The following is a 14,348-nucleotide window of genomic DNA, read 5'->3' on the forward strand; positions in this document are numbered from 1 at the left end:
GGCTCAAAGTCTAAAGCACACCTTAAAGCCACATAACGAAAAATGTGTGTCACTGGCCCAAGAGCAGGCAAAAAACAAATGGAACAGAACCAAAGTCCAAAATTAGACCTGAAACACTTAGGACTTCTGTGTCTCCACTAGCAATGACAACTCAAAATGGTTGAAAAAAAGTGGATAGCTATCTAGAAAAAAAATTGACTCAATACTTCATGCCACACACTGGGATAAATTCCAAATACTTCCAAGATTTAAATGCAAAAAATTAAACAATAAAAGTAGTGAAAGAAAATATGAATTATTTTGATGACCTAGAAGACCTTGATATTACGACTAAGATTAATAAACCAAGTTACATAAAAATTGTGCATAGGGAAATGCAGGATCAACTAAAATCAAAAGCCATCTTTCATGATGTGAGTTTCAGATCTTCTCCCCAGTTTATCCCCCAGACAAACTGGGGAAAATTTAACTGGGGAGAAGATCTGAAACTCACATCATGAAAGACTAATCTCCTTCATATATAGAGACCTTCTCCAAATCCAAAAGAAAAAAGTTCACTGACTCAATACAAAAATAAGTATAAGAACAGAATTCATAGAAAAAGGAATAGACTTTGCTGATAATAAGAATAAAATCAAAGCTATGCTAAAATATCATTTTTGACCTACCAGTTTAGCAAAATTTCCAAAGTTTGAGAATATATACTCCTGGCAAGAACATGGGGGAAAACACTCCTATTTAGATGGGTACAAACTCTACAAGATAATTTAGTAGTATCTATTAAAATCAAACGTATAGGGGTGGGGCTGTAGCTTAGTGGCAGAGTACTTGCTTAGCACGTGTGAGGTACTGGGTTTGATCCTTAGCACCACAATAAAAAATAAACAAAATAAAGACATTGTGTCCATCTACAACTATAAAATTTTTTAATATTTATTTTTTAGTTTTTAGGTGGACACAGTATCTTTATTTTACATTTATGTGGTGCTGAGGATCGAACCCAGTGCCTATAGAACAACCCCAACCCCTATAGAAAATTTTTTGTAAAAAATCAAATGTATAGACTAGGTATATGGTGGCACACACCAGTAGTCCCAGCTGTTCCGGAGGCTGAGACAGGAGTATTGCAAGGTGTAGGCCAGTCTCAGCAACTTAGCGAGATCCTCAGCAACTTGAGATCCTATCTCAAAATAAAAATACCAAAAGCATTGGGAATGTAGCTCAGTGGTAAAGTGTCCCTGATTTAGAGCTCCAGAACCAAATAAATAAATAAAATGATGACCATAATATTTTCACTTCCATAATTAACATTTGGTTCCTTTTTTAATTTTTTTTTTTTTGGTATAGGGGATTGAACCCAGGGGTGCCTTATGACTGAGCCATATCCCCAGCCCATTTTGTTTTTTATTTTGACACAGGGTCTCACCAAGTTGCTTAGGGCCTCACTGTGTTGCTTAGGCTGGCTTTGAATTTGTGACCCTCTTGCCTCAGCCTCCTGAGTCAATGGGAGTACAGGCATGCACCACCATTTGGTTTCTTTATCCAAATATTCCTCAACATTTAAAAAAGTCTTTTGCAACTCTTAGTTTTCTTGGGATTGAACTAAGGAATGCTCTACCAATGACCTACATCCCCAGTTCTTTTTAAATTTAATTTAACTTGGAGACAGGTCTCAATAAGTTGCCCAGGCTGACCTTGACCTTGTGGTCCTCCTGCTTCAGCCTCCCAAGTAGCTGGGATTATAGATGTGAGCCACTGTGCCCAGTGCCTATCTGAAATTTTTTATTTTGCAACTTTGTGAATATAATGCCAATACCAAAAATATTAAACAAATAATTAAGATAATTTAGAAATATCTTGCATTCAAAACAAAGGGAAGCCACACATGGTGGTGCACACCTGTAATCCCAGCAACTTGGGAAGCTGAGACCTTAAGCACCTTGGCGAGAGCCTGTCTCTAACTAAAATATAAAAAGGGCTGGAGAAGTGGCTCAGTGATAGAGCACCCCTGGTGTTCAATCCCAGGGCCAAAATAAAATAAAATAAAACAAAACCACAGAGAATAATTTGAATGATATTAAGGATCTCTCAGAGAAGGCAGATTGACTAAGTGTCTTCCACACTGAGAAGATGGCTTTTGGATCTTCACCATGCATGCTGTTCATGTTCTTGAGCAGTGTTAAAATGGACATCATTTGTTATTTTTCCAATTCTCCTCTCTAATTTTACCTTTGCTAATCAACCTCTCTCTTCTGGAAAAAAAAAAAATTTAAATACTATGTACAGAAGAGTTGCCATAATAGGCCCAATTACCTTCCTCTGAAAGGTCTGCTTACAAAGTTGACCCTTGGCTAGTTTCTGGGAACTGTTTTGTTTTATTTTTGCAGTGCTATGGAGGAAACCCAAGGCCTCATCTTTAAAGCAAGCACTCTACCATTAAGCTACACCCTGTCTGTCTGTCTGTCTTTCTTTTTAATTTTGAGAGAGGTCTGGCTAAGTTGCTGAGACAGGCCTTGAACTTGCAATCCTCCTGCCTAGGCCTCCAAAGCTGCTGGGATTACAAGTGTGGGCCACCACACCCAGCTTATCTCTCCTAATATTTACACCTGTTATGCCTGTTTTGTATCTTCTTTTACTAGTCCAAACAACTACTATTGTTTTACTTTGAAAATTTCATGAAATTTTGATCAGAACTAAAATAAGGTTATAATACAATAGTAATAGCAGGCAATCTTTTTCTTCCCTAATTAGGGATACTTATAGTGTTCCTCAGTGTATGTATGAAGCTGATTAATATACAAGCTCTTCATCATCAGCTCAGTATCAGTTAAAAATGGACACTAAATTTTATTTGGTTTTGCAAAATGACTAGAGATAAGGATGTCACATTCGTATTTGTCCTGACATAGTTTATAATGTTGATTTTCATATATTTAACCTTCACACATGATTCAGACAAACTCTTCATATATTATTCTATTAAGAAGCCTACTTGCTAGTTTATTTAAACTCATCTACTCTATACTGATAAACTAATCTGGGGTAGTTTTTTTGTTTGTTTGTTTTTGTGTGTGTGTATAGTTTTGGTCTAGAAATAGTGTCATTATCACAATAATTCCTACCATTACTTACATTCCAAGGGCGATTACTACAGCTTTCCAGATTCTGACCTATAATCCAAACAACCCTGTGAGTGTTGGCAATCTCTTCTACAGAGCAGGGAAGGGGATCAGAGGAGACCGACCACATGCTGAAGCCCATTAGTGCCTGATGACTTCACTGCTACACAATGGATGGACAGTTCTGATTCTTTTTACTACCCTGTGTCTCTGCAAAAGTTTACAAGTATTCGGTGGTATCCAAGCAGGGATGGAAGCCCTTCTAGTGAGGAAAAGTAGATGACTTTGATAACTGTTCTCCATTCACGCACCGTGATGGGCTTCTCAGATTTCCTTCATTGTTCATTCTCCCCTCCCAATAAATTATCTGAGATATTAGAATGTATTAATGTATTACAGCCTATATAGTATCCTCTATAAAGATCTTTTTATTCAACAAATACCCTTTGAATCAATGAGCCAGATGCTGTTCTGGGTGCTAGAGATACAATAGTAAACAAAACAGAAGAAACCATGTCTTAATGGAGCTGACATTTTGAGAGGTGTCCAGGTGCAGATCCCCAGGAAATAAAATAAATAAGGTGCATAAAACCAAGAGATTACAAGTACTAGCCAGGCATGGTGGCATATAATCTCAGCAACCTGGGAAGCTGAGGCAGGAGAACCCCAAGCTTGACACCAGCCTCTGCAATTTAGCAAGGGCCTCATCAATTTAGCAAGACCCTGTCTCTAAATAAAATACAAAAAAGGGCTGGGGATGTGGATCAGTGGCTGAGCACCCCTGGGTTCAATCCCCAGTACCCAGCTCTCCCCCAAAAAAGTCAACAAGTGCTATGGGCACACACCATAAGTGGCATAGACTTCACAGTCAGATTGTGGTTAAATCTCACCTTGATCACCAAACAGTTCTATGCGTGACCCTGAGTAAAATTATGTAACCTTTCTGTGCCCTGATTTTCTTATTAGTAAAGTGAGGATAATAAAAGTTACACATTGGTTTTGTGAGGACTAGTTGTGTATACACAAAGTACCTAGAATAATCTACTGCACCAGTAGTCACTATATAAATGTCAACTATTACAATTATTAAGGAAAAAAAAAAAAACGGGATAAGGAGTGTGGAGAAGGAACGTGACCTATGACAGGGTAACGAGGGAAGATCTTACTAGGAAGCTGCATTTGCTCCACACCTGAAGAACCACGTGGGAGCCTCTGGCAGAGAACTTGAGGTAGCAGGAACAGAATACAAAGGGCCTGGGTAACAAGTCTGCATGGAATACTCAGGACTGGGAAGGAGGTCAGTGTGGCTGAGAAGAACTGAGTAATCAGGAGACCAGCAAGGGAGATTAGAGAGCATATGTGAGCACAAAAAATAAGGTCTTCGGCCTGAGTGAGAGGAGAAACCACACAAGTTTCAAGTAGAAGAGGAGCATACCTGACTCACAGGCATACCTGTAGGGAACAAGGCAGGAGGGACAGCAGTCGGGAAGCTAATGTAACAACTCAGGTGAGTAACAGTAGTGGCATGAAACCCAGTGGGGAAGTGGAAGTGATGAAATTCTGGATATTTAGTCAGAGACAAAAGGGTTTCCCTAAATGGATGTGGGATGGGAAGGAGTAGCAACCCAAGCCAAAAACTAAGGATGTGGCCTGGGGAAACTAGCATGACAGCCACTTCTGAAATGGGGGATGACGGAGGTGAACTGGTCTAGGGTTCTGTCCTGGGCATGGGCAGTTTGCAAACTTTAGTCAAGTTTCCAACTGGAGATGTAGAGTAGGTAGATGATATTTGACTCTATCTCCAGAGAGAGGTTTGGCCTGAAGATAAAACATTTGGATGCAGCCAGCATAGATATAGTAATTAAAGTAATGAAACTAGATGAAGAGAATCCGGAGGAGGGCTTGGTGTGTGGTGCAGTGGTTGGAGAGCTTGCCTAGTGTGCGCCAGGACCTGGGTTCCATGCCCAGCACCAGAAATAAAAGTATCAGTTTGTTCATGGAAAACAAATGGAACAGGGGTGCTCCAAGGACAAGAGGCCAGAAGGATGAGGGAAAAACAGTAAGGAACACTGAGACAACGAGCAGGCTCCAGACCTGTGCTGCCCTGAAGCAATGGAGCAACTTGCCTCACCTGGAAAAGGACACAGACATCACAGCTCAGCATCTGCCCAGAACAGGCTCTAAGAGAAAACCCACCCTGCAGTAGACTGGGGGCTGCACCCCCAGTGGAAGGATGAGCCAAGGCCAAACCCCTGCCCTCCCCCATGACCACTTCTCATGGCACTGCAAGGAAATTTTTCTTGGTGCTGAGCTGAGCAAAGAAATTCCTCCTCAAAAAATTAGTTCCTGAGAGCTCTCAGTACAAGCTAGTTCTACTGAAGAGCTGTGACCCAAATAGCTATCACCTAGGTGATCCCCAAAACAAGCTAATGTAACAACTGGTAGTGCCTCTGCATGTTTGGAACAAGGAGAGGCAAACCCTCTCTGGATGAATGAATCTTCATCTTAAGGTACTGTGAACTTCCTACAAACAATTCTAAGGATAATGAGAAGAGACATAGTCAAAAATAATCAAGCATACAGGTACACAAAAAGAACAAAGGGAATCCTAAAAAGCAAAATTGGATTGAAGGTGTAGGAATTATCAGGTAAATAATAAATAAAGAAAAGATTAAAAATAGGAAGCTATAAAAAGGACAATGAAATAGTTGAAAAGAATTCACAGAACTTTTAGAAGTGAAAAATACCATAAACAACATAAAACTCAATAGATGGATTTAATAGTGAGTTAGAACTGAAGAGGGAATTTGTGAACTAAAACTAGATCCGAAAAAGTTATACAAATCTCAACCAGGAAAACAAATGATGGGAAAAGGTTAAAAGACTTGGAAAACATGGTGTTAATATCTAATATGCATATTTAATCAGAATTCCAGGAAGAGACTGGAGAGAGGCTTAGGTAGTTTGTATTTGAATAGATAATGGCTTAGAATTTACAGCAGTAATGAAAAACTCCAATCTAACAGTTCACAAAAAGTCCAACCAACCACAAAAGGTTAAACCAAGCCTAGACATAATGCACTGTAACTATAGGACCAGAAACACAGAGGTCTTTCAAAGCAGCAAGAAAGAAACGGAATGAGAGTGAGGCTGGCAGGCACAGGGGCTCCCTGCATACTGGATCTCTGGGGAGATCTGAACAGACCACAGAAACCTGCACACAACAGTCAAATGTTTCAGGATGTTCTGATAAATATACCTGTTTTAACAAACATGTTAAGTCATTTTCACTAGCAGAGATTCAGCTGGCATAAGTATTTAAATGCTCAAAATGATTCTGTTCTTCCAAGAAAAGAAAGTAGAACTAAAAGAGGTATTGCCCAGAATTACGAAGGCATTTCTGTTAAACTCCATTACTACAGACAAGGGTAATTGACTTGCCTGTTCCCTGAGGGAAACCTGAGAGCCAAAATATATGTCTTGTTTGTCAAACAGATCTCAGTAGCTCAGTCCTCTCCTCTTGTCATACAGGCTCAGACTAGCATGAAGAGCACCTTTTCTCCCAGGTGTGCCCAGATCAGGGGCTCTGGAATGAGAAAGACTGGTTCTGGAAGTGGTAGGCAAGATTCCTCACCTCTACATAGACAGTTTTCTCAAGTATAAAATAAGGCAACAGTGCCTTCACTTCAACACACACTTATTAAGAATCTTTTAAGTGAGGCACTGGGGACATAAAGATAAATGTCCGACATGTATGACTGCATGTATGGTGTGACGCTACATCCTGTACAACCACTGAAATGAAAAGTTGTGCTGCAATTGTGTACAATGAATCATGCGTTCTGCTGTCATATATACCTAATTAAAATAAATAATTTAAAATAAATAAAATAGCTATAATGATAAGAGTAGAATAGCTTTTAGTAATAGTAAAAAAAAAAAATGTCTGTAAGGACACATATGTACGTACCCACACTTCAAGGAAAGCATAGCATAGGCGGGTAGTCAGGCCTTTGCATTGTAGGCACAATAGCTGAGTTTTCTCTGGTAAATATGACCAGACAATAAAGAAAAACCTAATGATACAAACACTAGAGATTACCCAACAAAATGATAAGCGCTGCTCACTCCCTCAGAGTACCAATGTGCTGGCCTCCACACTTAAACACAAGCACACAATTGAGGATTTTGATATTTTTGAAGAAAGTCTCTAATATGAACAGAAACAACTCAATACTGAGAATAATTTTAAAATGATTACTGACATTCTTAAAGGTATAAAAAGATATTTCAATCATGACAAAGAAAGATAATTATTTATATATAAAAATATATACATTTATATATTTATATATACGTGTGTGTTACATGTACACACATACATACACCCTCATGCATGTGCTACATATACACCCAAATACACATGTACAGCACATATACACATATGCATACACACACATATAGCACATACATATAAACATACCTATATGTATGCCACCCCACAGATATGCACATATATATACATACATTGATTTTTCTGGGTTACATGTATGTACATGCATTGATTTCTATATCTATATGGAGAGAAAATTAGTAAAGAAGTGAAAAATCTTTTTAAAAGGAATAGAAAGTATGATAAAGGAATTTCCTAAAGCCCAAAATTTTCTCAAACAGCAAAAAAGAATATTAAAAAATAAAAAATAGAGGACTAGAAGATCCAACATATGAATAAAATTCCTCTGTATACTTCATACTTCTCAAGAATATCAGAGGCTAGGAGCTGGGGTTGTGGCTCAGTGGTAGCGCATTTGCCTAGCTGTGTGAGGCACTGCATATAAATAAATGAACAAAATAAAGTCCATCAATGTCTAAAAAAAAAAAAATTAAATTAAAAAAAAGAATATCGGAGGCTAGAAAGTACTGAAAATTCAGGCAGGAAATAATTTCTGACTTACACTAAACCTATGGTTCCTGTTTGAGGATAAACTGAAGCCATCTGCACCGATGCATGACCTTGAATACTTTACCTCACACTAACCCTCCTCAGGAAGATGCAGCTACTGCAGGGGATGCTGTCCCAAAATAAGACAGTGAACCAAGAAAGAGGGAGACACGGGATCTGAGAACAGAGAATCTAAACAGAAGAGAAATGAAGAACACTAAAAGAAGAACAGAGATTGTGGGGAGACTGCTGTGCAGTGTGTGTGGAGACAAGTGCAGAGACTACGAAGGCAGTTTGTTAGGACAGTGAAATTCATCCGGACATCCTGAAAGCAGATCCAGGCCAGCGAGGAGACTGGGGTTGAATTACTGATAAATGCAAAAAACATTAAGACAGACATTTATTTGTTTCAGGAAAAGGAAAATGTTTCTAGAAAAGGAACTGTAATCATAGTTTATGATGTTGCTTAGCTGTTCAAAGCAATTTACAGTACATAAACAACAAATATTTAGCTAATTGAGATTATATACATACAATTATCTATTAAAATTATCGAGTGGATAAAAGGACGCAAAGGGTAGAAATGTGTGTTGGGAACAGAAAGAGCAAAGAGTTCCATTTCTTTCATAGTAGGAAACTAATACATAACGCCTAAAACTGAACAATCAAGAGCTATCAATATTAGTGAAATACATAGAAAAATGGTAGGTAAAGACCAAAATGTTGGGGCTGATGTTTTAGTCCAGTGGTAGAGCACTTGACTAGCACTATGAGGCACCAGGTTTGATCCTAGGAACCACATAAAAATAAATAAAATAAAGGTACTGTACCCATTTACAACTAAAAAATTAAAAAAAAAAAAAAAAGACCAAGATGTTAATGGTGTCCTTGGGAAGAAACAAATAGGGCAGGGCAAAAGAGTAGGTGACTCCTGTTTTTAGCAACAAACCTGAAGGAAATTTCCACCTTAGTTCTTACTGTGACAGCACAATGAAATTGGCCTTAGCTGGGTGTGGTGGCTACTCAGGGGCTGAGGCAGAAAGACTGCTTAAGCCCAGGAGTTCAAGGCCAGCCTGGGCAACACAGAGACTCTTTCCCACCCCCTAACCTCCTGAAAATGCTGATAGCTAAGGCCCATCCCAGGTGAATTGAATCTGAATCACAAGATCTGTGGATTAGGTACAAGTGGGTTTGAAAAGGGCTCTAAATGTTTCTGATGCATAGAAAGAATTGAGAACTACAGCTTTAAACAATACACACGAGTTACTTTCATAAAAACAAAAAGTAGGGCTGGGGTTTAGCTCAATAGTACAGCACTTGCCTAGCATGGGTGAGGTACTTGGTTCAATCCTCAGCACCACATAAAAATAAATATACTGTGTCCATCTACAACTAAAAAATATTAGAAAATAAAAATAAAAGTGAAATAAAAAGTAATATTTAAATGAAGAAATAAGCCTAAAATGTTTGTGTTTAAATGAAGTAACCTTTAGCAAACACATACATGTCCATAAATATTCATATATAGGGCTGGGGATGTGGCTCAAGCGGTAGCGCGCTCGCCTGGCATGTGTGCAGCCCAGGTTTGATTCAACACCACATACAACAAAGATGTTTGTCTGCCGAGAACTAAAAAATAAATACTAAAAAAATTCTCTCTCTCTTGGGCTGGAGAATGTGGCTCAAGCGGTAACGCGCTCACCTGGCATGCACGGGGCGCTGGGTTCGATCCTCAGCACCACATAAAAATAACATAAAGATGTTGTAAGATTCTTATATGTTAGGTTGAGCAACTAATAATTATTTCAATTAATAGAAGATACCAGGTATATCACCAAACATTTTAAAACTAAGTAATACATTTTAAAATATTCTTTGGAGCAAATAATAAATCAAAAATGAAAATTGAATACATACTTGTTGAAATTAAATTAATATTCAGCTATAGTTAGTTTCTTAAATGTACCCCAAAAGCCCATTTATTAAAGGATGAGTCCCTAGGGTGGCACCATTGGGAAGTGGTAGAAACTTTAAAGGGGGTTTAAGAGGTGGGGTTTTGTGAGAGGTCTGTAGATTATTGGGAGTTTTCCTTTGAAGGGAACAGTGGGACTTCAGCCCCTTCATCATCATCCTTTCATGCCCTCCTCCCCCACTTTTTGGCCATGTACTGATCTATTTGCTAAAATATTCATGGGTAAAAAAAAAATACAATTTCTCAGCAAATTAAATTTTTGTCCACAAAGCGACAGTTTCATACAAAGAGTTTAATTGTAAAACCTTTTTCTAAGACCTTAAAAAATGTCTAGTAAATCTTTATTGCTGTACCTAAATGAGTCAATCAATCCAAGGAAGCTTAATAATGTTGTGCCACAGAAACTCAATCTACGAAAATTACCCATAATTAGTTACAGAGAAAGGACTCCATCTGAAAATATATGTGCATGTATCTTTATTCTCTATCTCCTCTCACAGCTATTATAAAAGTGTCACAAGTATCATTTCTAAATACCTTGCAAATTCTGTACTGTATTTTAAATACTTTGCTAAAATAAAAAATTATCCTTCAAAGATATTTTTAAATGAAAAAAAAATATCTTTACATGTGCCCACCTATTCTTCTGTTTATCAGACTTTTGCACTGATTCAGATTACTGTTATAATTTTCTGCCTCATGAAAGACTTTCTGTGTTATTTCTTAAAGTGATGGGTCAGCATTTGATGAATACTTCTAGATTTTATGTTTTTGAAAGTGTATTTATTTCAAATATGTCTTTAAAAATATTTTTATTGCATATACATTTTGGATTGACTTTTTTCAAAATTTGGTATCTTACATATATTGCTTTTCTATGTTTAGTGTCCTTTGTAATAGCCTTATCATTTGACTCATACTTTTTTAACAAATTTGCAAAATGTTTGACTATTTATAAATTTTATTTTAAAAATCTTTAATAAATCTAAAATTTTATGAATAAAATTGTATAAAATTCAAAAAAAAAAACATAAAGATGTTGTGTCCACCGAAAACTGAAAAATAAATATTAAAAAATATTCTTTCTCTCTCTCCACCCCCTCTCTCTTTAAAAAAAAAATCCATATATATATATATATATATATATATATATATATATATATATAAATATATATATAAAAATATATATAAACATATAAAACAAAGTTGGTGCTCAAAAAACAATTCATCAAGGACCCAGTTCTCCTTTTTCATTAGTAACTTCTAAAGTGGTCATTTTTAAGATTTCTTTATACAAGTTTTTGTGGGAAAAGTAAATATCAGATACCTTCGGGTGTTCCCCAGGGGTCTGCAGATGTGAATGGGATGCTTTAGAGACACTAATGGTTAAAAAGATCAAATTGGACTGATTTGCCTACTGCATGTGGATTCCCCACTAGGGCTCTGAAAATCAGTTGGCTCTGGCTGATTTAACTCTTTAGAGGAATGACATTGCATGGGCCATCACAAACACCAAACACAAAAAAGTCCTTTCTATTATTCTACAGTTACCCTAGGCAACAGAATTTTGAAATCTAGAATGAAATAATGGTGCATAATTAAATAAAAACATTTCTAATTATGCACAATGATATTTTTAAAAATCAGCAATCGACCTTCATTTTACATTCAAGCAATGCTCTTAAAACAGCAGGCACATACAAGAAATGGCATTCATGAAATTATAAAAGGTGGCATTCAGTAATGTCCAATCAAATGCAGAGAAGTCAACAAGTTACTAAAATATTCTAGATCATGTTAAACAACACACTTGACCTGGCCCAAGGGCAACACATTCTGTCATATCAGCAAACTATAACAACTCATTCCTTCTAATTGAAAAGACAGGATGCTGTCTGTGAATTCTGTGAAGACATGTGGCCTGGACACTTCTGGTTTTGTAAGTATAAATGAGGCAACCAATACACCTTTTCCTTCAGCAGCCTCCTAACCCTCTCCCACCTCTTACAATACACACAGAGTTTAACAAAGTATATAAATAACTATCCTAAAAATCAAGGGTTATAATATTAAATTGGACAAAATGGGTACCAGGAAATACACTAAAAATTTTAAGGTAGGTTGAATGCTCATACTTCAGAGTTTACTTAAAAAAAAAAAAAAGAAAGAAAAGAAACTAAAGGGGAATGAAGGGAAGGGAGGTAAAGTGGAAACAGAAAAGATAGTAGAATGAATCAGACACTACTATCTTATGTGCATATATGATTACATGACCTATGTAATTCTACATCATGTACAACCAGGAAATGAGAACTTACGCTTCATAGATGTATAATATGTCAAAATACATTCTATTACCATGTATAACTAATAGAATAAAAAATGTTAAAAAAAATAGATGAATATACTTTGCCTGTTGTTACAAGAAAAAAAAAGGAACTAAACATGAAAATGAAATAGGAAACATTTACATGGTGTCAACTCTCCTGCTGCAGGTATTTCCACTGCTCTCTTGACATAAACCTACTAAGGTCTGCTTTTCCACCTAACTACACATATGAATACCCACAACAGAAACAGCACAAACGGCAGTCTGAGCACCCAGTGTGTGTGTGTGTGTGTGTGTGTATTTTAGTTGTTGATATTTGTTTATTTATTTTTATACAGTGCTGAGAATCGAACTCAGTGTTTCACATATGCTAGGCAAGAGCTCTACCACTAAGCCATACCCCTAGCCCATCCCACTATATTTAAGAGCATATTTTTCACTAATAAAGCATTCCAGGGGCTGGGGCTGGGGCTAGGACTCAGTGGTAGAGCACTCGCCTAGCACATGCAAGGTGCTGGGTTCCATCCTCAGCACCACATAAAAAAAAAAATAAATAAATAAAATGAAGGTATTGTGTCTAATTACAACTAAAAAAAAAAAAAAAATCCAGGGGCTGGGGATGTGGCTCAAGCAGTAGCACGCTCGCCTGGCATGCGTGCGGCCCGGTTTCGATCCTCAGAACCACATACAAACAAAGATGTTGTGTCCGCTGAAAACTAAAAAATAAATATTTAAAAAAAAAATCCAACACAATTCAAAGGACTCTAAAAACTGTGTTTTCAACTTTAAAGGTTTTCATTGCTGGCATTCTATTCATAATGATCAAAAAAACATCATTTAAATAGCAAAGTATTAAAAAAAGGATACTTAGGTTATATTATTTCAGTATTCAGGGTCATCATTCTTTTCCCTTGTCAAAATTTTATTAAAAAATTAAAGGGATGTAAAACAATATGTTGATGTTCAAAGAGTATCACTGTAGAACAACAGACCAAAATGTCAAAAACTACAGTGAACTGATGTGAAGAAGGGAAGATGTTTTAAAACTAGAAAATAAAATTAATCCACAGGTCTCTTCATGTATAAAGAAAATTATTCTGGGTTACATAACAAAAATAAACCTCCCATCACAGATCTTGGAAATCTTGATTTTTTTTTTTCCTGCAGGAGTATTTATTTTTTTCCACTGAGTGTCCATTCATGCATATTCTTATTTCTATTCATAGCACCAGATCCTGATTAGCATGCACAACCTCAAAAGAAAAGAAACACTAAATACAAACCTTGTAAAATAAAGAAAAACAAAAGGCACGAGTTTGGAGTGGGTACACTGGGGCTGGTGCCATAAAGTCCAATGAGTGCGCTGGCTCCCGTGGAACTCACCTTGTAGGCGACACTGTTGGAAGAGTCCACGATGATAAACAGGGGCTTCCTTGTGAACGGGTAGAGATCTCCAGGATGAAGGCTGGGGAAACAACAATGGTGAGGGGTTGTGCAATTATGCCAGCCAAATCTCAGAAAATAAAATAAAAAGGAAATGGCTCATAGCTCTTTTACATGACAGCACTGAGAGAAAAACAAAGGTCAATCAAGCGAAAGACAAAAAATGTCTGTATTCCCAGGACAGGCAAGTTGGTTTTATTTGGGGGGGGGGGGGGGAAGTTCAGAAACAATTACTTGAGAAATCTAAGTTAAGGAGAAGTTTACATGCTTAAAAATGAGTAAGCACACAGCATGAAATCCTCAAAACTCAACATATAGGTACTTGCTTCACAGATGTCAATGTTTCCTCTAAGAACATATTTTGAAAATAAGACAATAACACAATCAGAGCTGTATTTAGTGAGTCTTCAAAATCAATATCTAGGGTTTTGTGCATGTTTGTGAATATGTGTGGGGGGGTGGTACTGGCAACTAAACCTAGGGCCTCACACATGCCTTGTCACTGAGCCTTGTCCCAAGTCCTTTTAATTTTATTTCATTTTG

General features: G+C 37.1%; 1 protein-coding gene across 6 annotated transcripts in view; it reads right to left on the bottom strand.

The window, feature by feature from the left end:
• Positions 1 to 14,348, bottom strand: part of Scai (suppressor of cancer cell invasion) — a 168,044-nt gene that overhangs the window by 27,425 nt on the left and 126,271 nt on the right. For all 6 annotated transcript variants that reach the window (XM_027945583.2, XM_071600953.1, XM_071600952.1 and 3 more), the window contains one exon: positions 13,746 to 13,827. In XM_027945583.2, the coding sequence (XP_027801384.2) occupies positions 13,746 to 13,827 (82 nt within the window). The remainder of the gene's footprint in view (positions 1 to 13,745; positions 13,828 to 14,348) is intronic.

The sequence above is a fragment of the Marmota flaviventris genome, chromosome 13, assembly GCF_047511675.1.
Source record: "Marmota flaviventris isolate mMarFla1 chromosome 13, mMarFla1.hap1, whole genome shotgun sequence".
NCBI lineage: Eukaryota > Metazoa > Chordata > Mammalia > Rodentia > Sciuridae > Marmota > Marmota flaviventris.